The sequence below is a fragment of the Peromyscus californicus genome, unplaced genomic scaffold (assembly GCF_007827085.1).
Source record: "Peromyscus californicus insignis strain IS unplaced genomic scaffold, ASM782708v3 Scaffold_7__1_contigs__length_154581171, whole genome shotgun sequence".
NCBI lineage: Eukaryota > Metazoa > Chordata > Mammalia > Rodentia > Cricetidae > Peromyscus > Peromyscus californicus.
The window spans coordinates 105,504,216-105,528,894 of record NW_026294595.1 but is presented as its reverse complement, the minus strand read 5'-3'; the positions used below and the strand labels follow the sequence as shown (position 1 = coordinate 105,528,894).

Below are 24,679 nucleotides of genomic sequence, written 5' to 3'. Positions count from 1 at the left end.
GAGAGATGGCTCAAAGGTTAAAAGCACTGACTGCTCTTCCAGAAGTCCTGAGTTCAATTCTCAGGAACCACATGGTGGCTCATAACCATCTGTAATGAGCTCTGTATACATGCAAGCAGAACCCTGCATACATAATAAATAAATAAATCTTTTTTTAAAAGCCTCTAAAGTTAAAATGTAAAGAGAAAAAACAATGAGCAAAAAGTAGGTCTATTCTAACTCTAATCCGCTTCTGTGCCACCTGTGGGTGATTTAAAAATTAACAAGTGCCACATAAAATGTGCAGACTCACAACAAAAGCAGTTTCATGTTCAATAACAAAATTCTGTTGTCATTGCAGAAAAATGCCTTGTGGGGCTGGAGAGATGGCTTTTTAGTTAAGAGTACTGGCTGTTCTCCAGAGGACCCAGGTTCAGTTTCTAGCAGGTGGTTCCCAACTGTCTATAACTCTGGTTCTTGGGGATCCGATGCCCACAGGTGGCCTCCATGGGCACTGAATGCACAAGTGGTGCACAGACAGACACACCTGCAAGCAGAGCGTCCATGCCCATGAAGAGAGTAAAGAAAAATGTCGGTGTCTGCTGTGGCTTCCTTAGACTAAAACGGAAAGAGGGAATACTTGTAAACACTTAGCTGTTTTCTATAGTGTCCTAATTTCCATTCTTTCATCATTGATTTATTTGTTTGTTTTTGGTTTGTCATTTGAGACAAGGTCTCATGTAGCCTAGACTGACCTTGAACTCAGTATGTGGCTGAAGATGACCCTGAACCCTCCCAAGATCATAGACACAGACCACCACACCAGCATTCCTTTATGATTTTTATTTGTTTACATTTTTATTTATTTATTTTAGTGTGTGTGTGCATTCATGGGAATAGGTTCTGACTTCCACCATGTGGGTCCAGTGCATCTGACAGTGTAAGTTGTCAGGCTTACACACAGGCACCTTTACCTGCTGAGATAGCTTCCTAGCCCTCCTTTAGTTTTGTTTTTTTTAAATTTGTTCTTTTAGATCTATTTTATTTTGTGTATATGAATGTTTTTCCTGCGTGTGTACCATCTGTGACTGGTGCCTGCAGAGATGCTCGTGAGCCACTGTGTGTGTGTTCTGGAAACCAAAGCTGTCTCTTCTGGAAGAACAAATGCCGTAACTGGGCCATCTCTGCAGCCCCATCTTTGTTTTTAAAGACAGCATTTTTGCATTTTGTGTTTGATACCTTAGGAACACTTGATGAATATAAATTTCTCTCTCTCTCTCTTTTTTTTCATTTGTATGGATGTTTTGCATGCATGTGTATCTGTGTACCATTTCCCTACCTGGTGCCTACAGAGGCCAGGCCAGAAGAGGGCATCAGATCCCCTGCAACTGGAGTTACAGATGGTTGTGAGCTGTCCATGTGGGTGCTGAGAATTGAACCCCTGTCTTCTGGAATAGCAGCCAATGCTCTTAACCACTGAGCCATCTCTCCAGCCCCAAACATGCAGAGATGAAGTTCAAAGGAAGTTGGGAATTTGTATCTGTCCCCTTATGTCCCTGTGTCATGTGGGCCATGTGAATTCTCTGGGCTGAATGATAATGACAGCCCAGACCCAAATATGTTGCCTGCTTTTTCCTCATGAGGTGTAAATTCATTAATATCCTGGGCTGACTACCCAACAGCAACCTCACAGTGTAGCCAAAGTGGGGAAAACAACAGTGAACACGGAGGGCTAATGATAGGGCTTAGCAGCTCAAGTCGACTGCTGCCCAGCCTGACGATCCAAGTTCGATCCCTGTATTCTATTTTCCTTTCTGTTGTGATAAAACACTGAGCAGTAGGCTGGAGAGATGGCTCAGTGGTTAAGACACTGGCTGCTCTTCCAGAGGACCTGAGTTGGATTCCCAGCACCCACATGGAGACATAAAGACACTGCCTGTAATTGTAGTTCCAGGAGTTCCTAGGCCTCTGGCTTCTGGCTTCCTAAGGTACTGCACTCATGCATACATACTCTCACATATATAAGATACACATGCACAATTAGTAAATAATAAAAGTAAATCTTTATTTAAAAAACAAAAAACACTGACCAAGCCTTTAATCCCAGAACTTGGGAGGCAGAGGCAGGCAATCTCTCAGTTCGAGGTCAGCCTGATCTATAGAGCAAGTTCCAGGACAGGCAGGGCTACACAGAGAAACCCTGTCTCAAAAACAAACAAAAACACTGACCAAAGCAATTTAGAGAGGGAAAGGATTTATTTGACTTATACTTTGAGATCACAGTTCATCATTAAGTGAAGCTGGGACAGGAACTCAAGCCGGAAGTTGAAGTGGAGACTCTGGAGAGCACTGCTGGCTGATCTCCTCACGTGCTTAGCTAGCTTTCTTATACAGCCTAAGACCACAGTGGGATGGACTCTCTTCTGTCTACTAGTGGTTCCCCCACAGACTTGCCCCACAGGCCAATCTAATCTGTGCAGTCCCTCAGTTGAGACACTCTGCCCAGGTGACTTTAGGCTGTGTCAGACTGACAGTTAAAGCTAACCAGGACACCCCTGAATTCATGTGGTAAAAGAAGAAAACCAACCTCTAAAAATTGTTTTCTGAATTTCACTATAGTATACCCGTATGCACCTCTTGCACAAATAAATAAATATAAATAAAATCAAAATTAAAATGAATACATAATACTGTTGTTTAAATCAAATTAAGTATTCTTTGTCTTCAAAAATTAAATCAGTTTCAGTTAAATAAATTTTATTCCATTAACTATTTGTTTTTTGTTTCTCCAGCATCACATGTCTAAGTTTCCTTTTTGGGGGGGGTTGCGGGGGGGGGGGGGGGGGGGGGGGCGGGTTCGAGACAGGGTTTCTCTGTGTAGCTTTGGAGCCTGTCCTGGATCTCACTCTGTAGACCAGGCTGGCCTTGAACTCATAGAGATCCGCCTGGCTCTGCTTCCCGAGTGCTGGGATTAAAGGTGTGCGCCAACACTGCCCGGCCAAGTTTGCTCCTTTTTAAAAGTGGGATTATTGTGTGTGTGTTCATGAAGTGGGACAGGGACGTGCATGTGCCTCGGCACCTGAGTGGAGGCCAGAGGACAACCTTGTGTAGTCTGTTCTCTCTTTTCATCTCTGCATGGGTCTGGGGAAGGAAGTCCCATGGCCGGGCTTGTGCAGTGAGCGTGGTTACTCACTGAGCCAACTCACCAGCTCCTAATACATTCATCTTCCTTTCCCTCTGATACTCAGGTCGCTCAGTGTGTCTCACCAAAGGGACCTCTGGCGTGTTCAAGGACGTACTTTTTTGGCGCTACTCATGTTCCTTACTTGGGTAAGTCCCCGTAAATACCTAATGTTTCCTCCTATGAAGGAGAAGTTAACACATAATTTACTATTTTATGCAAAATACATCTTGTGGGCCTTGACCCCCTCCCTGATTGCAACTTGAGAATTGATGCGTCTCACTCATTCTTCACAAAATTCGTTTTAGGAGAGAAACCATTGGTTCATCCTATAGTTTGGGGTCTAGCCATGTGTGCCCTGCGCTCAGTGTCAGAAGAAAGGCCAAGATTACTGAAGCTTAGTTGAAGATAGCAGGGGATGTGGGCGACTTTGGATAACATGGCTGAAGTCTGCCTAATTGCTTTTGTGAGAAGAGGGAGAATTGGCCGTGATAGGACACCCCATAGCTGAGATCCTGCGACCATGTCCTTCAGGAAGGCTGGCTGAGCACACGGACCTTGCTTGCTAGGGTACTCTGAAGCTTCAGGTATCCAGAGAGACATGGGGACAACTTTTGAATTGAGTGCGGCTCCCAGCATTGCCTCCCAAAGGTCAGAACATCAGAAGCCACTAATACAGAAATCAGGACACTAGAAAGAAAAATTACTCAGGGTAGGTTAGGAAATACAGGGGAGGGGAAGCAGCACCTCAGAGTTCATTTTTTCTAAGATTCCAAACATCCCAGAGTCTAAGATTCTGTGGAGTGAGTCGAAAAACGGTCCGGGAGTAAAAGTCCAGGAAAATACTGGGAAACGCCGCCATGGCCCACTGTTGTCCGTGCAGATGTTGTGTTTAACTTAAATACTGGGAAACGCCGCCCTGGCCCACTGTTGTCTGTGCAGATGTCGTGTTTAACTTAAATACTGGGAAACGCCGCCCTGGCCCACTGTTGTCTGTGCAGATGTCGTGTTTAACTTAAATACTGGGAAACGCCACCATGGCCCCCTGTTGTCCGTGCAGATGTTGTGTTTAACTTAAATACTGGGAAACGCCCTGGCCCACTGTGCAGATGCTGTATTCAGCTTCAAAGGAAACATTTCCCTTTCCAGGTGACGGCGACAAGCTGCCCAGGACAACTGGACAAATGTAAGTCCTGTGCTAGCTTTATTCCTCCTCTCGAAAATGATTTCTCTCTGTGGCTCTCCCGCTTCCCCTTGAGGTGAGCAGTGATCAGGATGCCTGCTAGTGAGGAGACATTGCTGTGCGTTTTCCAGTCAGGCCCCAGAACCTCTCAGCTGGAACCTAGGCCAGAGGACTTTGCCAGCTTTGCCATCTGCTCCTCCCTCTGGACCGCCTCCCAGACTTCCTGTGTGTGCGGCCATACATTTGTATGAGAGAACTTCCTTTCATACGTTTCATACACAGTAAAACATGTTTAATTGAGTTTTTTCCCAAAACAAAACACTCTGCAATTCCTTGGGAAAATCTGTTATCTCATCTGGTCTGAAGAGTATTTCCTCTGGACTTGACATTCAGGCTTGTAGAACAAAGCTGTGTTCTAAATATCATCTGTGTAACTTTAGAGAGGCCCTACTTAGTATTGACTTCCCTCCCTTTACATAAAGGAGGAACAAAGGTATCCTCTTCATCTGAGTGCCCACCATAACTGTGAGTTCTAAACCACTTCTTTCAAAGGCCAGCAGGGATTGGCCACAAATAGTTGTCTATAGATCACTGCTGTGGTGGACCAGCCCCCACACTTATTTACCCCAGGAACTCTTGAGGAATGAAGGATAAGAGACTTAGTTAGAAATAGAGAGGAGAGAAACAGAGAAAACAGGATAGACTCAAGTGGGCCTGGATCCTTATCCACCAGCCCAGAACTTTATTCCAAAGGTATGTTTATAACAATACCAAGGGGTGGAGCAAAAGACCTCCACCTTGCTAGTTACAGTTACCTGGTACCCAGGCCCGTGGTCCAGTCAACCTCTTAGGCAGTCCTGCTGGGTACAGCCAGTAGGAAACCTAGTGGGCTCCAACACAATGCAAAATGAACTAGGTTTCTGTGTATGAGGATAATCTGACTGTAGCATTCCTGTTGAATATCAGAGTTGCTTTGGGCGTTTTTTGGTGGGGTTTTTTGTTTTGTTTTTTGTTTGTTTTTTGGTTTTTCAAGACAGGGTTTCTCTTTGTAGCTTTGCACCTTCCTGGAACTCACTCTGTAGCCCAGGCTGGCCTCGAAAACACAGAGATCCTCCTGTCTCTTCAGGGTTGCTTTGGTTAATCTGCCTGGTTAGACAGTGCCATCCCCCTTCCTATAAAGGCTATGTACTCTACAAAATGAAGACTTCCCTCTCCAGTTGGAAGGGAGTGGTAATCAGTCCAGGGAGCACAAGTATTGCACTCCCCTTTTAGACTCTCCAAACAAGCCCTCAAAGACCACGCATTGGTCATAGTGAAGCTTCTGCACCAACAGTCATGAGGTACTACCCATGACATTGCTTACTGCGTGTGACAGTCTGCTTCCTGTACATGACTTTCTGCTCACGACATTTCTTTTTCTTGAGACAGGGTTGTATTAGTCACTTTCCTTATCACCATGATAAAATACCTGGCCAAAACATAAAAATTAAAAAGAGAGAGGGAACAAGATAGCTCAGCAAGTAAGAGTGCTCACTGCCAAGCCTGTAGTCCCTGGAATCCAGAGAGGAGAGAACCAACTCTCTTGAGTTGTTCTCTGACCTTTACATGCGTATGGTGCCCTGTTGTGTGACACTGTTCCTGGGGAGACACAAATAAACATCTACTCGCTTTACCACAAAAGTTCGACTTGGTAAGCTAGTTTGTTTATTGAAATTACTTATAGAAGCGTGAATGACTCCTAGGCAGCTACAGCTGGGTCACTGACAGCCCACTCCAGCCTGGGTGATAAAGCTCAACAGATTGGAGAGTCTCCTCAGCAGCCCTGAGGACGCATAACCCTGGAGATGGAGAGGCCTTGTGCACTGGTCAGTTTCAGGGACTTAACAATTTGTTTACTCTCTGAGTCTTCATCAACTTTTCTTTAGAATTTCCTGTCTTGCTGGGCGTGGCCTTTAATCCCAGGACTCAGATGCAGAGGCAGGTGGATCTCTGGGTTCAAGGCCAACCTGGTGTAGAGACTGAGCTCCAGGATAGCCAGGGCTACACAGAGAAACTCTGTCTCAAAAAGCCAAAAAAATAAAAAAACCAAAAAAATAAAGAGAATAAAATTTAAAAATAGAATTCCCTGAGTTTATGAGCATTCTCTCTAGGACTGACTATTTCATATTGCTATACAACATGGGTGCAGGCTGCACACCCTCCCATATACAAATCAATAAGTAAATGTTTTTTAAATTAAAAGAAAAAAGGCCAGCAATGACTTAACAGGTTAAAAGCACTTTTTGAGCAAGCTGAGTGACCTGAATTCTATTCCCAGAACCCACAAAAATCTGGATGCCATGGCTTGCCTCTGTAATTCCAGTAGTCCTGTGTCAAGATAGGAGGCAGAGACAGAGGAAGTGCCTAGAGGATCATGGGCCAACAAGCAGAGCATACACAGAGCAGCAGGAACAATCAGAAAGACCCTGCCTCAGGAAGGTGAAAGGACATAACTACCAAAAGTTGTCTGTAAGCAGATGTTCCTGCCCACCCATCAGTTCCTAAATAACCACTCAGAGGCTTAATAGTACTTATAAATGCTCAGCGGTAGCTCAGGCTTATTATTATCTCTTACACTTAAATTAACCCATATTTTTTTTTTTTTTTTTTTTTTTTTTTTTTTTGGTTTTTCGAGACAGGGTTTCTCTGTGTAGCTTTGCACCTTTCCTGGATCTCGCGCTGTAGACCAGGCTGGCCTCAAACTCACAGAGATCCGCCTGCCTCTGCCTCCCGAGTGCTGGGATTAAAGGCGTGCGCCACCACCGCCCGGCTTAACCCATATTTCTTATCTATGCTATGCCACGAGGTTCATGGCTCGGTACCTTATTTTCTACACGTCTTGCTTCCTCAGTAGCTGGCTGCTCTACCCCGCCCTTCTCCTTGTATCTCCATTTGGCTTTCCTACCCAGCCTTATTCTGCCTGGCTATAAGCCAAAGCAGCTTTATTTATCAACCAGTGAGAGCAACATATTCACAGCATACAGAAAGACTACCCCACAGCATTTCCCCCTTTCTGTCTAATCAAAAAGGAAGGTTTTCATTTTCACATAGTAAAATTACATATAACAAAACAGTTATTAAGCAAGAATTACAGTTACAATATCTAGTATATTTGTATTTGGCAAAATTAAAGAAAATATTCTATCATCCATCCTGTCTTTGTAAGTCTAAAGTCTCATATCTAATTTACCTTTTATCATAACTCAGAAAATCTATAATTATAACTAAAAAGTCTTCAACTCTATTAAAGACCCCCAAAGTATATAATATTACCTGAGTAAACAGGAAGTACATTGCAAGCAACTTCCAAAACTCTACAAATGACAGAGACATCTGACATCTGGACAGTCCCCCAAAATTCTTCTGTAACATTGGGGCATCTATCTTTAGCGTATAGGCCTAGAGTCTCTGGCAGACTTCAGTGAATCAGGAAATATGAAGGACTATATCCCACCTATATTGGCAAAGTTAATCAGTCACTTTTCTCTGTGTGTTACAAAATGTCTGGCAGTTTCTTCTTTGAAGCAGGAACCCTGAAGGAGCATCCCCACTTCGTGTTGGCAAAGTTCAGGGGTCACTTTCCTATGGGTCCTGCATGTCCAGTTTCAAGCAGTCCAGGCTTTGTAGCTGAAGTTTTCCTGTGTCCTGCCCACTTCGCAGCCGCTCAGACCCAAGTAAACACACAGAGGCTTATATTAATTAAAACTGCTTTGCCATTAGCTCAGGCTAACTACTGACTAGCTCTTACACTTAAACTCAGCCCATTATTGTTAATCTGTATGTTGCCACATGTTCTGTGGCTTTACCTATGTGTCATTACATGCTGCTCCCTGGATGGCAAGCTGGTGTCTTCCCTCACTCAGCCTTCCTCTTCCCAGAATTCTCCTTGTCTGCTTATCCTGCCTATACTTCCTGCCTGGCTACTGGCCAATCAGCATTTTATTTATCAACCAATCAGAGCAACATGTATTCACAGCATACAGAAAGACATCCACAGCACAGGCAAGAGCAGTTTCTTGCCACATTGAAAGCAAACTCATAAGGAGTTTCTGCGATGCCCATCATCCTCTTTGAAGTAATTGGTGCTGCCAGGAGCAGACATTCCTCACTGTTGTGAAAAGTCTTAAGTTCTTAAAACTTTTTTTTTTTTTGAGACAGGGTTTCTCTGTGTAGCTTTGCACCTTTCCTGGAACTCACTTGGTAGCCCAGGCTGGCCTCGAACTCACAGAGATCCACCTGCCTCTGCCTCCCGAGTGCTGGGATTAAAGGCGTGCGCCACCACCGCCCGGCAAGTTCTTAAAACATTTTAAATGCCATATTCTGTAGGTCTTTGAAATGTTTGAAGATTACCTATGTAATTGAAATATATCTTTGTATACCTAGAAAACCTAACTAATATGGCTATAAATTTGACTATTATAAATGACTATTAATCTAATTTTTAATTATACATTACATTTTTAAATGAGCTGCATAAATATAATATCTTAAACAAGAGTAGAAATATACATATAGGCACTGGGTGGTAGTGGTGCACACCTTTAATTCCAGCACTCGGGAGGCAGAGGCAGGCAGATCTCTGTGAGTTCAAGGCCAGCCTGGGCTACAGAGTGAGTTCCAGGAAAGGCACAAAGCTACACAGAGAAACCCTGTCTCGAAAAAACAAATACACACACACACACACACACACACACACACACACACACACACATACAGTATAACAAAATTAACTTTAAATTTGTATCAATAAACTAAAATCCATACCAATGTAAAATTTTTTGAGATTAACAATTGCTTTTTGGATTAAAGTTGTTTCAATAATCTACCCTTCTTTTTTCATCATAATAATCTACCCTTTACCCCATCATTTTTATGTCATATCCCCCTTTCTTCTTTAGAAAGAGATTGACTGTGACCATTAACAATTTTTAACCAACCCCCTTTAAATGAAAACAAACATTTATAAACAATATTTTGAGAATTTGGGCATAGTTCTCTAGACTACTTCCTGCTGATTGGGGGTGCTGCTAATCTTATGGGAACCCTGAGAAAATTTGAGATAATGGCCAAGTCCTGGGAAGACCAGCTATAACCTTTGTTGATAGATATCACCTGTCAAGGTTCAGAAGGTCCCTTGATTAAATCTGGTTTATCTTAACCTGGAATGAATCCACAGCCTCTTGTTTCCTGTGGAAACAAAAGCAAAACCACTTCTCCAAAGCAGTGCATCTTTTAAGCTCCATTTTACAAATATACTTTTTGACTACTGTTTTAGTTAAGGCATTCTTAAAATATCTAGGCTGGTGTATCTTATCGGTCCCTCTGTCAGTCCCATGTCTCTCAGCAGCTGTTTGCTTGTTAGCATTTAAAACATTCAGAATCAGCACAACACTACACAGAGTCCAGACTCCCTGTGTGTTTCCATTTCAACATGGCTTATTCTGTTTTATATTACTTTACTTCTCTCTTTAAAGACTACTGTTTTTAAACTATTCATTTTTTATGACTATACCCTTTTTCTTAAGCCTATGCACATTTTTCAAACATACTGTGACCCATTTAGAGGCCTTTTTGTTTGAATCTGTTTCTATTGTGTCTCTTTAACCCTTTGTATGAGCAAAAGCTAAATCTGCCACGCAGGTGCGTGGCTTGGAAACACCTCTGTGTACCACCTCGGGAAAAGGCCATGCTATAGCCCAAGCCCTCTTGCCATGAACCAGCCACACTTAGCTCAAGCCCACATGCCACAGCGTCTCTATACTGTGGCCAGCATGAAAGATGCAACTAGTAAGCTGTTCTTGGCTCCACTTAGGTGTTCTAGAACCCATTTTTTTAAAGCTTTCTCAAGCTTTATGTGGAGTGCAGACAGTTTCCTCCTGCCTACCAGTTCCTGAATAACCACTCAGAGGCTTAATATTATAAATGCTTGGCCAGTAGCTCAGGTTTATTACTAACTAGCTCTTACACTTAAATTAACCCATATTTCTTATCTATGCTTTGCCATGAGGTTTGTGGCTTCTTACCTCATTTTCTACACATCTTGCTTCCTGGGCAGCTGGCTGGCTGGCTGGCTGGCCTCTGCTCGACCCTGCCCTAATTCTGCCTGACTATAGGTCAAAACAGCTTTATTTATCAACCAATGAGAGCAACACATATTCACAGCATACAGAAAGACCATCCCATAGCAGTTGTCCTCTAAACATGTGCTGTGGCACATGCATACTCCTCACCCTGTAACACACATATCACACATATACATACAGTGATGATGATGATGATGAATAAACCCCATGAAGCTAAGTTAAAGGAAGAAGGATTTATTCCTGCTCATAGTTCAAATGTGCAGTCTGTCATAGCAAAGGCTTCATGGCAGGAAGAACATGAAGTAGCTGATCTTATTGCACCCAGTCAGGAAACAAAGAAGATGGCTGCCTTGTGAGCATAGGTGGTAAAGCCCACATTTAGGTTAGTCATCAGAGGTAACCTAATCTAATCTAATGATAATCTGTTACAGACATGCCCAAAACTTTTCTCCTAGGTGAGTCTAGTTCCTGTCAAGGTGATAATATTAACTATTACAAGGGTCTTGTATGGCCCAGACTGGTCTGGAATTTGCTGAGGTCTCTCCTGCCTGTGTCTCCTGGGTGTTGGAATTACAAGTGTGAGCCAACCATTCCTAGTTTAGTCTGCCTTTTATTGTGGCGGGGGAGCCAAGTGTGGCGGTTCACATCTGCAATCTCATTACTAAGGAGGATGAAGTAGGTGAATTGCCCCAAGTACAGAGTGAGTCCCTGTCTAGGAAAATATAATACAAATTATATAATCAATACAGAAAATATGAAAATAGAGAAAGGAAAATAGACCATCCATAATTCTCTCTGGCATTATCTTTAATATCTTAAATGCAGTATATCTTCCTGTGTACCTAAGACAGGTTGTGTTTTTAGGGGCTGAAGAGATAGATAGCTCGGTGGTTAAGAGAGCATACTGCTGTCATGGAGGACCAGCATTAACTCCCAGCACCCATGTCAGGCTGCTCACTTAAATGAGCCACTAGAGATAGTTATTGACAACTATGCTAATTAAGCCAATTAAAAGTATATGAGTTCTTTTATAAGCTGGCAGTCAAAGATAGCTTATTCCTCAGAGTCTGTTGGGGCCAAAGCTCAGGGGTACAGCATTTTTGGTTGGGTTTGTTTTTTGTTTTTTATGAGGTTTTTTGTATGAGTGCTCTGTTTGCATGTATGCCTGCCCACCATAAGAGGGCATCAGATCCCATATAGATGGCTGTGAGGTGCCAAGTGGGTGCTGGGATTTGAACTCAGGTCCTCTCAAAGAGCCTTAACCGCTGAGTCTTCTCTCCAGCCTGGGGTACAGCATTTTTAAAAATAAACCCCACAATTACATCAGTGTTTGAGAGGGCTCAGAGCAACATCTTTCTGCAAGCTTAGCAGTATTTTCCAGACCCCACACGACAGTGAGTGCTGACTACACTTCCTGTTAGTTTAGTTTATGTTTTAGCCTGCACAAACATCAGCTATTCTGGTTAGTACTGCTGGACCATGGTCAGGGCCACGGTCAGTCCCAAAACCGTTACCAAGGCAGATGTGGATGTGGAGGGGATGGAAGGCTGATGAGTGTCTAGGCAGATAGAGTCAGGACAAGTCATCGCCATTCATCACAACTACCTGTAGCTCTAGATCTAGGAGATCTTGTGCCTTCTTCTGGCCTCTGGAGCACCTACAGACGTGATTAAATCTGGCGGAGCAAAAGATTGTGTGTTTAGATTTTATGTTATGTTAACCATAATGTATATATCAGATTTTCCTTTTTTCATACATTTCTTTCACTTTAGTAGCAAGGTGACCCTTTTTTCCATTTTTTTTTATGCCCTCTGTGCTTAGCCACTGCCTAGAATCCTCATTCTGGTCCATTTGATATTTGCCAAAACCAAATTCATTGGTACCTTGCATCCAGGAATAATATTAAGGGGTAGTTAGAGCCATGTCAGATATTCCAGATCACAGTGCTAGTGGGGACCTGGACTTTGTGGGATCCTGGTGAAGGTGACACTAACACTGAACGGGCGGTTAAGTGGCTTAGTAGTCAGGTATTGGTTTCTGTATTGAAGGTTTGTCTAAAGTTCTGGGCAGGCTAAGTAAAGCAGAGTAGCTAGTATTAGATGGAAGTGCAGAGGGGAGGGGGGTACTTAGCCAGTGGTGAATTGAGTGATATTTGAACCAAGGTAGTGATGGGGGTATCTTTGTGTCTTGAAGTTTAGTCTTTATATAACTTTACCCCATCCAGTTTGGTAGCACACACCTATATCTCCTCCATATATTGCATTCAAGGAGGTTCCAGATGGTTCGAATCAGTCCTGGCTACATAACAACTTTAGGACTGCCTTGGGGCTTATGATCCCTTGCCTTAAAAACAAAACAATAACAACAGAAAACATAAATCATTCTCTCAAGTGTCATGGTGTGTAGAAATCTTTCTAATCTCACCCAGAAGTGGACAAACTCATTGTTAGTGTACCTGCCAGGCCCCTTCCTACCACCATACCCTCTGCTCTGGCCTGGCTAACGACCAGGAGGTACTGATATGTGTGGAGTTGCCATTTCTTTCTCATTTTAAGTGTGTGTGTGTGTGTGTGTGCGCGCACGCGCGTGCAAGCGCGCATGAGTTCAGTGCTCAAGGAAGCCAGAAGAGTGTGTTGGATCCCTTGGTGGTTGTGAGCTGCCTTACCTGAGTGCTGGGAATCCAATCCAGGTTCTCTACAAGAGCTGTAGGTGTTCTTAACCACTCAGCAATCTCTCCAGCCCAAAATGTGTTGTCTGTGCTAGCCTCAACTGGTGGTCTTCCTGCCTGTGTCTCTTTAGCATGTCCTACAGGGGCTTACTCTGTAGCTGTGACTGGCCTGGAACTCACTCTGTAGACCAGGCTGACCTCAAACTCAGAGATTGGCCTGCCTCTGCCTCCTCAGTGCTGGGATTAAAGGCGTGCACTTCCAAGCCTGGCTTGTCATTTTGTTACTTGGACTAATCTGTTCCTTTTTCTTCTTCAACTCTGATTTATGACCTGTAAAGTGGAGGTGTGAGACAGGAATTGAAGGAGATGGCAGTGCAGCGTGGCACCAAGATGAGAGTCAAGTTCAGGTTTGCTGTGAGTCTGTGGCCGTAGACAGCGGTTCTGCTTGGAGAGACAGTAACCCAGATGTCAAACTCTTCTCCCTTCTACCCTGTAGAAGAGTCTCACAGATTTCAATGCATGTATTCTCTGTGAGGTCCTGTTAATTCCTCGTTAGGCGAGTTCTCTTTCCTTTCAGGGTCTGATGGATGGGCCCCTTTTCTCTACAGTTGTCCTAATCGAGAAGAGCCTGGGCATCCTTAACCAGACAAGCTACTTGGGGAGTGGCCTGCCCCTGTTTATTTTCAACTCACCCTTTACTTTGCTGACCACCTGACATTCCCATCCTGAGTTGATAGTGGCGGCAGACCTTCAGCACGTCTAGTGGGGAGAAGACAGGGAGGAGTGTGGTGGTGTTTCTGGAAAGACCTTACGTCTGTATCAGTCCACAGGAATCTCTGTGTCTGAGGAGTTGTTCTTGCTCCCAGTATGGCGGGGGGGGGGGGGGGGGGGGGGGGGGGGAGTCTATCAATTTTCTTGTTTGCTCACAAATAGGGAAAGTTGCTCTTTTACTGTTGAGCTAACTAGTTTTTTTATTTTATTTTCCTTTATTTTTAAAGACTTTTTTAAATCATTTTTAATTAGGTTTATTTGTGTGTCTGTGTGAGTATGTGCACATGAGTACAGATACCCAAGGAGGCCAGAGATGTCAGAGCCTCTTGGAGCTGGAGTTCCCGGTGGTTGTGAGGCATCTAACATGAGTGCTGGAGAGGAAGTTCAGGGCCTCTGTAAGAGCAGTGTGTACTCTTAATTCCAGAGCCGTCTGTCCAACCCATTGTTGTTGCTGTTCTTTTTGAGAAGATTTAGTTGGGCGTAGTAAAGCTTACTTGGAATCCCAGCACTTGAGGCAGAGACTGGTGGATCTCTGTGAGTTTAAGGCCAACCTGGTCTATATAGTGAGTTCCAAACCGCCTAGGGCTACGTGGTGAGGTAAGACTTCAAAAAAAAAAAAAAAAAATTAAACAAGAGTAGAGTATAGCAAATAAATACATGACTTTTAAAAAGTTTAAAGTTCCTTTTTTTGTTTAAGTGGGGCTTCTTAAACTTTTTCCGCTCAGCCAACCTTTTTCTATTTAATTTTTTTTTATTTTATGTATGTAAGTGTTTTGCCTGAATGTATATATGTGTACCTCATATATACCTGGTACTTGTGGAAATAGAAGGATCCCTCAGCTCCCCTAGAACTGGAATTACAGATGGTTGTGAGACACCATGTAGGTGCTGGGAATCAAGCCCAGGTCCTCGGTCAGAGCAACAAGTGCTCTTAACTGCTGAGCCATCTCTCTAGCCCAACAATCCTTTTTTTTTCCCCAAGAGAAGTTTAAGACTCTGGGTAGATAAGTATAAAAAAGATGTACAGACTATTACGATTCAATCCATGTGAGTCTATTAAATGGGTAACAGAATTTATTAAGATATAAATTGAGGAAATACACTCACAATTACAGAGCGGAGTAGACAGCAGGAGTCGTCCTTTGATCTGACCAGGATCCAATCCACCTCTCCATGTGACTCTTCTCCAACCTCTTATCTAGGTCACTTACAATGGCAGGAAGTACCGCTTCCTTTGGTCTGTATAGCCCAAGGTCATGGGCAGAACAAATACTACTACATATGACACAATAAATAACAAATTAATAACCCAGAAGCTGGACGTTGTAGCACACCTATAATCTCAGCACTTTGGACATAGGGTCAGGAAGATCCCGCAAGTTTGAGGCCAACCTGGTCTGCATTGTGAATTCTACACCAGTCAGGGATATATAGTAAGACCCTGACAAAATGAAAACAAAAACACAGTCTGGAGAGATAGTTTAGTGGTTAAGAGCACTGGCTGCTCTTCCAGAGGACCCAGGTTCAGTTGCCAGTACCTGGTGTAAGGAGCTGTGAGTTAAAGTTGAGAGTCTGTTTTGACATGAGTTTAGAATTCCGTTTTTCAGTTAGTTCCATTTTGATACTTTTCTTGGTTTATTTAAAACCATTATTAAAAGTTGATTTCTCACTGGGCAGTGGTGGCACATGCCTTTAATCCCAGCACTCAGGAGGCAGAGACAGGGGGATCTCTGTGAGTTCAAAGCCAGCCTGGTCTATAGAGCGAGATCCAGGACAGGGACCAAAACTACACAGAGAAACCCTGTCTCGAAAAAAACGAACAAACAAAAAGTTGATTTCTCGGGAGGCAGGCATGGTGCTTTATGCCTGTAATACCAGCAGTTTGGAAGGCGAGAAGATAGTTTGAGGCCTGCCTTACATACAAGACCCCATCTTTTTTAAAAGATCCTTATGAACCACCGTTTATGGGCATAGAACTTTTCTTAAAGAATATTTTTAAAATTTATTTTATGTGGGTAAGTGTTCTGTCTGTTTCTGTGTTGTGTGCCATGTGTGTGCAGTGCCTTTGAAGTCGAGAAAATGACATCTGATCCCCTGGAACTGTAGTTACAGACAGTTTGAGCTGCTGTGCTGATGCTGGGAATTGAACCCTGGTCCTCTTGGAAGAGCAGCCAGTGCTCTTAACTACTGAGCCATCTCTTCTGCCCCAGGCATACAGTTTTTTATGAGACTTTGTGATACTCTATTAACCATTATTTTTTGTTTTTAAAGTAGGCTCTTATCCCAGATATATGCTGCTGTTATTGAGGCTGTTTTGGCTGCCATTGCATGTTATGCTAAAACTTGCAGTCTGGCAAAGGTAATTTGAGTACCATATTTCTGTTTTGGAAGTTATTATATAATGTAAATCACCCTCACCGTTTGGTTCTTTGGACGCCTTGCAGTACTCACTTTTGTGTGAGTTAGGGCCTTGGTAGATAAGCCGATAGCACTTGAGCTGCTGCTGCCTGTGGCCATGCTGCTGTTATTTTATGAGCCTTTATAAACACCTGTTTGTGTTAAAGAAAAGTCATTGTTTGGTTAATAGACAGGACACTTTGAGAAGTCAAAGAAAAACAAAAGGTTATTCCACTGAATTGTAATGAAGCTGGTAAAGCTTATTTTGAGCTGTGTAGTTGTTTCTCCTAATCGAGCGTTTAAAACCCAGTATGGACTAGGACATCTGACTCCCTTTCTTAGGCAGGCCTGCATACACTTGCTCTCTGACCGTTTTCTCCCTTGCTGTTTTGCGGTTAACCTGCCCTGCTGAGTTGGATTCCTCAATCTGACCCAGTAAGGTGAGAAGAGACGGCTTGATGCCTTCCAAAGCCAGTAGGACTTTTCCTGAAGGAAGCCAGTTGACAGTGGAACGGTTGTGTATGATGTAGATCTCAGAGGGACTGTAGCTGTAGTCACAGCCCCTTGGCATCCCCTTCCTACTGAACTTGAATCCTGGTAATGATGTGGGTTTCCTCAGCTCTTTTAGCTGCTGCATAGTAGAAAGCCTCTGCAGATCCATGAGATGTCCTTCAATATGCGTTCTCACATCGTTTTTTTCCCTAACTGATCATCTATAGCTTGAGTTATTTGAATATTTTTAATGTCTAGCAGAAACTGAGGGTGTTGGTCCCTCCCCAGAGCCAGGGAGAAGGGACAAGATAGCACGTTGCCAGTGCTCGAATAGCAAGCACTCCAGCTGCCTAACTGGCTGCTTCCATCTCTCCAGCAGATCAGATGCCAGTGCGCCCTGCCTAAGCACAGTTTCCTGTGAGTCCAGCAGGCACCTGTCCCCATAACTGATGCTTTCACTTTAATCTTTTGAGGTATACAAAGTAGTCACATAGAAGGGAAGGGCACTGGCCACCTTTGAGAAGGGCCTTTCCTGTCAGTGATAGAGATACTTTGGCTGCTTGAAAGCTAATTGTTTTGTTGCTGCTTTTACAGGCCAAGGAGGTAGCAGAGCATACTCTGGAATCTGAACTAGTATTCACTGAATTGGTTTCATTCAAAGCAGATCTACGGTAAGCTGTAGCTGATAATTTTTATGTATTTTTTATGAGAATTAAGAAAAAATTAAAGACCCCCTTGTCCCTTATAATTTATATTCCATCCTTCTCTCCTTTTGAGAAATGTTCCAGTAAAATAATAGGATGAGGGAAAATCATTCATGATCAGGATGGAAAAGCTTTATCAGGAAGAGTCATACCTAGGTTTTGAAACTAGAATGTGAGGCAGATTCATATTAGAACTGTGGTTCCTGGTCCCAGAGATAAGTAGGTGAAAGCAGGGGAACCTCAAAGGTAGAGTTGGGAGAGACAGGAGATTTAGGCACATGAAGATAATCACTAATGAAAAGAGACTTACTGCCGGGTGATGGTGGCACACACCTTTAATCCCCGCACTCAGGAGGCAAAGGCAGGCAGATCTCTGTGAGTTCAAGGCCAGCCTGGTCTACAGAGTGAGTTCCAGGATAGCCAGGGCTACACAGAGAAACCCTGTCTCAAAGAAAAAGAGAGAGAGAGAGAGAGAGAGAGAGAGAGAGAGAGAGAGAGAGAGAGAGAGAGAGAGAGAGAGACTTGCTCTGGAGCTCACCTGCCCTTCAGGTGGCAGGGAGTCTGGCTCCTTGTTCACCTATCACATCTCCCAGCATGCCCCTCTACAGCTCTGTGCTGTCTCTGTCCATAGCAGAATTTTCTTGAACTCAGTCCACTCCACCCTCCATCCCACAAGAGGACCATTTTTTTTGTGTGTGTGCAGTTTTATACAAAGAACAATACTGGAAAGTTTATTTAAGAGTACTTCTAGCCCAGCATGGTGGCGCACACCTTTAATCCCAGCACTTCAGAGGCAGAAGCAGGTGGATCTCTGTGAGTTAGAGCCAGCCTGATCCACATGGCAAGTCAGAGCTACATAATACTAAGACACCCTATCTTTAAAAATACAAAAGACGCCGGGCGGTGGTGGCGCACGCCTTTAATCCCAGCACTCGGGAGGCAGAGCCAGGCGGATCTCTGTGAGTTCGAGGCCAGTCTGGGCTACCAAGTGAGTTCCAGGGAAGGCGCAAAGCTACACAGAGAAACCCTGTCTCGAAAAACCAAAAAAAAAAAAAAAAAAAAAAAAAAATACAAAAGACAAAGAATACTTCTGGGTGTGCTCTGCCCTACTGCCTGTTCCTGCATGCCCCACGTGTTTTTTTTTTGTTTGTTTGTTTTGTTTTGTTTTTTTGAGACAGGGTTTCTCTGTGTAGCTTTGCGCCTTTCCTGGGACTCACTTGGTAGCCCAGGCTGGCCTCAAACTCACAGAGATCCGCCTGGCTCTGCCTCCCGAGTGCTGGGATTAAAGGCGTGCGCCACCACTGCCCGGCTTTTTTTTTTTTTTTTTTTAACATCTGGGGTCCTGAGTAGTAAAAAAGGAACATTTGGTAGATAGGTTAGTTGACTGACATATAGGAAGAACTCTGGTGTATGGCTGCAGCTCCCTGAGTGGAAGGAAGAGCCGGAACTCTGGTACAAGGCCTTCATCTTGTTACAGGTCTCTCTTCCCAGAGGTCCTGGCTGTGAAAAGGGAGAGATAGAGGAATCCCTTGTCTACAGTGCTGCCCTGTAACCTCTGTCCTTAAGGCCTTAGTGGAGAGCCCCTTTACTTCCCAGCTGTGCTGATTCAAGTGAAGGGAGCCTTCCACAGCTGATTTTAGAGCACTCACTTTGTAGAGGGATTGGACAAGTAATCTTAGTTGCTGTGGTAGTGAGGCCTTCTCTGTTACCACAGGCTGACAGTCATTCAGTTCCTCCTGTTCCTCCAGCTCTTGCCGATGCCACCTGTAAAGTTTCTGGGGCCAGAATGAACCATCCTAGCTAGAGGAAGCAGAAGGAGAAATCACTGAGCAAAAAGAAAGTCTCCCAGGCTAGTCTTCAGTCTGAAATCATAACTGCTTCCCTCCACCAGGATCGCTTCACTGAGGTCCCTAAGTTCATCACATTAGCATATCTTCCCTTAGGAGAGGAAGGAAGAGGGAGCAATTAGTAGACACAGGAAGCTCATGTGTTATTGACTAGCTCTTGCTAAGACATGAAATTAAGCTTATATATGCACATGCAATTTTAAAACTTTCTTGAGTTGGCAAGATGACTTACCAGGTAAGATCACTCACTGCCAATCCTGATGACCTGAATTCAGTTCCCAGAGCCCACATGGTGGATGGAGAGAACTAACTCCTGCAAGTTGTCCTCTGACCTCTACAAGTGTAAGATAGTATAGACACATACATACATACATACATACATACATAAAATAAATGTTTAAAAAAAAGTTTACAGAAAGAGTAAACCAAGGCTGAGCATGGTGGCACGTGTCTGTAATCTCAGCACTCAGGAGGCAGAGGCAGGAGCATCACTGCACATTTGAGGCCAGCCTGATCTACAGAGCAGGTTCTAGGCCAGCCAAGGTTACACAGTGAGACTGTCTCAGAAAGACCCTTGTCTCCCAGAGGGAAAACAGGAAAGTTCTCCTTCAGTTCTGAAGGCTTGACCCTGCTGTGGCTTCATAGCAGAGGACTTTGAATAGCAAAAGTACCTTCTGCTTGGGTAAAGAACAGGGTTGGCAAGTTGACCCAAGAGTACTAAAGAGGATGAAGATTCAAGTCATCTGTAGACACTGAAGAACAGAAGCCCAGGGCCAGGAGAGGACCATTCCCAGTCAGTCTGCATTGGGTATTGTGCCTGTGCATAGCCAAGAGTTGAGGCAGACTTGAGAACCAGCACAGACACAGGGCCATGAATGAAATAAGATCCTGGTTCCATACCTGGTGATGTCATGGGACCTTGAGGAAGACATCTAAAATAACTAAGCAAGGATGATTCTGAGCTGTAGTGGCACACGCCTTTAATCCCAGAACTTGGGATGCAGAAGCAGGAGGATCTCTATGAGTTCGAGGCTAGTCTGGTCTACATAGTGAGTTCTAGGATAGCCAGAGCTACATAGTAAGACCCTGCCTAAAAACAACCAACAACAACATAAGACGGTATGACATCACTTGATTTAGTGGCCTTGACAGTCTAGGGAAGATACACTGAAGAAGCAAGAATTTCAGAGGATTCTGACCCAGTGCTGAACAAGAGTCTTGACTTCTGTTTTGTTCCCTTTCTGGTCTATAGCTCCAAGGTGGCTTTTCATATTCATGCTGTGAATAACCAGGGAAGGTAGGTGCAATCATGGTGACTCCTTTCATGGGGAAATGTAAGGACAAAGAGAAGAGGCTGTCCATTTGGGGTACATGCCTGGAACCTCAGCAACACTCAGGAGGCAGAGGCAGGAGGATCGAGTTTTTGAGACCTGAGGGCCAGTGAGATAACTCAGGAAAGGCAAGATTATAAGTTCATGGTCATCCTCCAATACCTGGAAAGTGTAATGCCAGCCTGGGCTACATATGCCCGTATTTGAGAGAAAGACCTTATAGCTGCTACAGTTACTGGTCTTAGCACATTCCACTCTGGGAGGGGTGCCATTCCAGACTTGGACCTACACTTGCTGTGCTTGTCTGGGTCCCTGTACCCAATTTTGGTCTCATGGGAAGTTAAGAGGCTGGGGTCAGGTACTGATATTATTCTTTCCAGTGTTAATTCTTTGTACATGTAACCCAGTGTTTGTTGTTTTGTTCTTTGTTGAGACGGGGGTCTCATATAACCCAGGCTAGCCCTAAGCGTCTGTGTTCCTGCCTCCACTCCTCAGCTGCATAGTGAGTTTGAAGCCAGCCTGGGCTACATGAGGCCCTGTTTTAAAACAAACAGAAACCATAATGTTTTAATGTTTTTCTCTACTGTCTCTTTCTTCTAGAATTGTGCCTCTGGATAATGAAGATAGCTTATCCTTTGTGAAAACGGTAAGCAATTAGCAGAACTCTTAAGAGTCAGCTAGCTGGAATGGCTATAGAGGGTCATCTGCAAAGGATTTGTTGCAAGTAAATGGCTGAGGAGAAGTTCTACGGGCAGCTGAGATTTTGAGAACCTTGTGTGGAAATGGGAACAGAGCACAACAAACAAGTTTTCAATGGTTCCTTTTTTTTCCCTGTTTTTTAAGATTTTATTTTTACTTGTGTGTATGCCACATGTGTCCTGGTAACCAGTGGAGACCAGAAGAGGGCATCAGATCCTCTGGAGCTGGAGTTACAGGAAGTGGTGAGCTGCCCAGTGTTGGTGCTGGGAACCGAACTCAGGCCTTCTGGAAGAGCAGCACATATCCTAATGGCTAAGCCATCTCTCCAGCCTTTCAAGGGCTTCTTTTCACTATAAGATCTGCACTGGCCGCCGTCACAGGAACCAGGGGAATTAAACAACAGCCCACAGGTGCCCTTGTGTCTCATGAAGTCAGGTAGTCAGAGCAGAATTTTCCGTATCCTCTGCTGGGGCAATGGAATGATTTAAAAATAAACCGAGCCAGGCGTGGTAGTGCCGCCTTTAATTCCAGCACTCCAAAGGCAGAGGCAGGCAGATCTCTGTGAGTTTGAGGCCAGTCTGATCTGCATAGAGAGTTCCAGACCAGCTAGGAGTACATGGTGAAACCCTGCCTGAAAAAACAAAAATAAATAAAATATAGAAATATATTGAAATATTGGTCATTAGGGTAAAGTGGCATGTCCTGAAGAAGTTAGAATTTATAGGCTATTTTCAGTCATAAGCCAAGGTCTCTAGATTAAAACTGAGATTCAGGTTGTAGTATGTATGTGCACTTTCTTAATTCCAGAAAGCTGTGGTCATCTGTAGCTGAGTGGGGTAGCTGCAGATGACTTGTTACAAATGCATCCTCTCTCCCCAAAAAGTAATAATAAAAAGATATCCCCATCCCCGGTAGGAAAGCACTTCAGAGTTCTTAACACAAGAATAGTTTGAAAGTTGTGAGTAATGACTGTTTATACTGTGTGTGGTCCCTTTGTGAAAGTCTCAACTATGTATTGGGAAATGCTGCCAGATATGATGGTGCACACCTTTAATCCTAGCACTCAGGAGACAGACAGTTGAATCTCTGTGAGTTCAAGGCCAACCTTGTCTACATAGTGATTCCAGGCAAGCCCAGGATACATAGTGAGACCATATCTTTTGTTTTTTTAATCATTTGAGACACTGGAAATGCTTCATTTTTTATTTTTTATACTAGTTTTGTTTTTATTTCGGGTGTTTTGCCTGACCTCTATCTGTACACCACATATATGCAGTACCCACTGAGGCCAGAAGAGGGTGTTGATCCCTTGGGATTGGAGTTACAGACTGCCTGAGCAGCCATGTGGAAGCTTGGAATAAAACCCAGGTCCTCCAGAAGAGCAGCCAGTGCTCTTAACTGCTGTACCGTCTGTCCAGCCCCAGATATTTGGTTGATAACACCTTATTTCCTTGCTGACCTCTAACCCCTGACTTCTCTTAGACTTTTGTGTGGTGTTTGTTAAGGTGCTTGGTACAATAAGAAGTGATTGGCAATAAATTAGAATCAATTCTTTTATGTTACTTAATTCATTCAAAGCCAGACACGGTGCTTTATAATGTCAGCCAGCTACTTGGGAGGCTGAGGCAGAGGATTCCTTGAGTCCATAAGATAAAGGCCAGCCTGGACAGCGTACTGCACCATACTGCATACGTGTACCAGGGCCTGAGTTTGAGACCCAGCACCACCTAAACTGGGCACACAAGCGCAAGCCTGTAATCCCAGCATTTATCAGATGGAATCAGAAAGAAGATCAAGAATTCAGCAGTTCCTTTTAAGAGGGTACGTGCAGAGGGCGGAGGAAGACGGTACACGCCCTGCTCTACTGCTCTTTACTAGGTTCTTTTGAGACAGGGTCTCAGAAACCTGGATCTAAGCTGGGGTCAGCAGGCCCTGGCTCTGCTCCTCTCTCTATGCCCGCCCCAGCACTTGCTTTTTATGTGGCTGCTGGGAATTTGAACACAGCTCCTCACGCTGGCAATGTATTGGTTAGTTTTTGTCAACTTGACACAAACTAGAGATCCCTGGGAAGAGGGACCTTCAGGTGAGGAATTGCCTCCATCAGATTGGCTTGTGGACATGTCTGGGATGTTGATAATTGATGGAGAAGAAGCCTAGCCTCTGTGGGTGGTACCAGCCTCAGGCAGGTGGTCCTTGATTGTGTAAGAAAGCAGTCTGAGCAAATCAGGGAAGGTAAGCCGTAAGCAGCGTTCCTCCATGTTCCCTGCATCAGTTCCTGCGCTGGCTTTTCTTGATGGTGGACTGACCTGTAAGCCAAATCAACCCTTCCTTCCTAAGTTGCTTTGGTCTTGGTGTTTTCATAGCAACAGAAACCAAACTAAAACGCCTGGCCATTGCTCTGTCCTAGTTTTTCTAGTTTTGTGAAGAATGTCATTGTCGCTGGGCAATGGTGGCTCAGGCAGAGGCAGGCAGATGTCTGTGAATTCCAGGACAGCCTGGGCTACACGGAGAAACCCTATCTCGAAAAACAAAAAAGAATGTCACTGTGATTTTTCTTCCTGTCACCAGAGACTGACCCCAGGGCCTTGTGCTTGCTAGGCAAGCATTTTACCACTGAGCTAAATCCACAGGCCTGTCATCAGAGTCCCCACCCCCCCAACACCCCCCCAACACCCCCCCACCCCCCCCCACCCCCACCCCCCCAGGAGCTGAGGGCTGAACCCAGGGTCTTGGGCTTGCTAGGCAAGCGCTCTACCACTGAGCTAAATCCCCAACCCCGGTCATCAGAGTTTTTATGGCGAATCTGTAGTTATTTTTAGTAGCATTTGCACAGGTCTTCCCATAGTCTAGTCAGCTAGTGTCTCTATTTAATTTCTTTTTTCAGCATCTTACTGTATTTCTTGTAGAAGTCTTTCACTTCCTTGGTTAGGTTATTTCTTTTTTTTTTTTTTTTTTTTGGTTTTTCGAGACAGAGTTTTTCTGTGTAGCTTTGCGCCTTTCCTGGAACTCACTTGGTAGCCCAGGCTGTCCTCGAACTCACAGAGATCCGCCTGCCTCTGCCTCCCGAGTGCTGGGATTAAAGGCGTGCGCCACCACCGCCCGGCGGTTATTTCTTTTTTAAAGCTATTACGAGAGATACTTTTCCTAATTTCCTTCCCAGCATGTTCATTTCTCACACACAAACACACACACACTATTGTGTATCTTGTAAATTTAATCCTACCATATGGGAGGCAGAGGCTGTTTATTCCTAGTTTCTTCAGAAATTTTATTTTTAAAGATTTATTTACTACTGTGTATACAGT

General features: G+C 44.1%; 1 protein-coding gene across 3 annotated transcripts in view; it reads left to right on the top strand.

Moving 5' to 3' along the window:
- Positions 1 to 24,679, top strand: part of Dnaaf9 (dynein axonemal assembly factor 9) — a 143,062-nt gene that overhangs the window by 43,258 nt on the left and 75,125 nt on the right. For 2 of the 3 annotated variants that reach the window (XM_052724533.1, XM_052724535.1), the window contains exons 11-16: positions 3,228 to 3,309; positions 4,310 to 4,346; positions 16,176 to 16,263; positions 17,388 to 17,464; positions 20,597 to 20,641; positions 21,276 to 21,321. In XM_052724533.1, coding sequence (XP_052580493.1) covers positions 3,228 to 3,309; positions 4,310 to 4,346; positions 16,176 to 16,263; positions 17,388 to 17,464; positions 20,597 to 20,641; positions 21,276 to 21,321 — 375 coding nt within the window. The remainder of the gene's footprint in view (positions 1 to 3,227; positions 3,310 to 4,309; positions 4,347 to 16,175; positions 16,264 to 17,387; positions 17,465 to 20,596; positions 20,642 to 21,275; positions 21,322 to 24,679) is intronic. The other variant, XM_052724534.1, reaches the window with a different exon arrangement.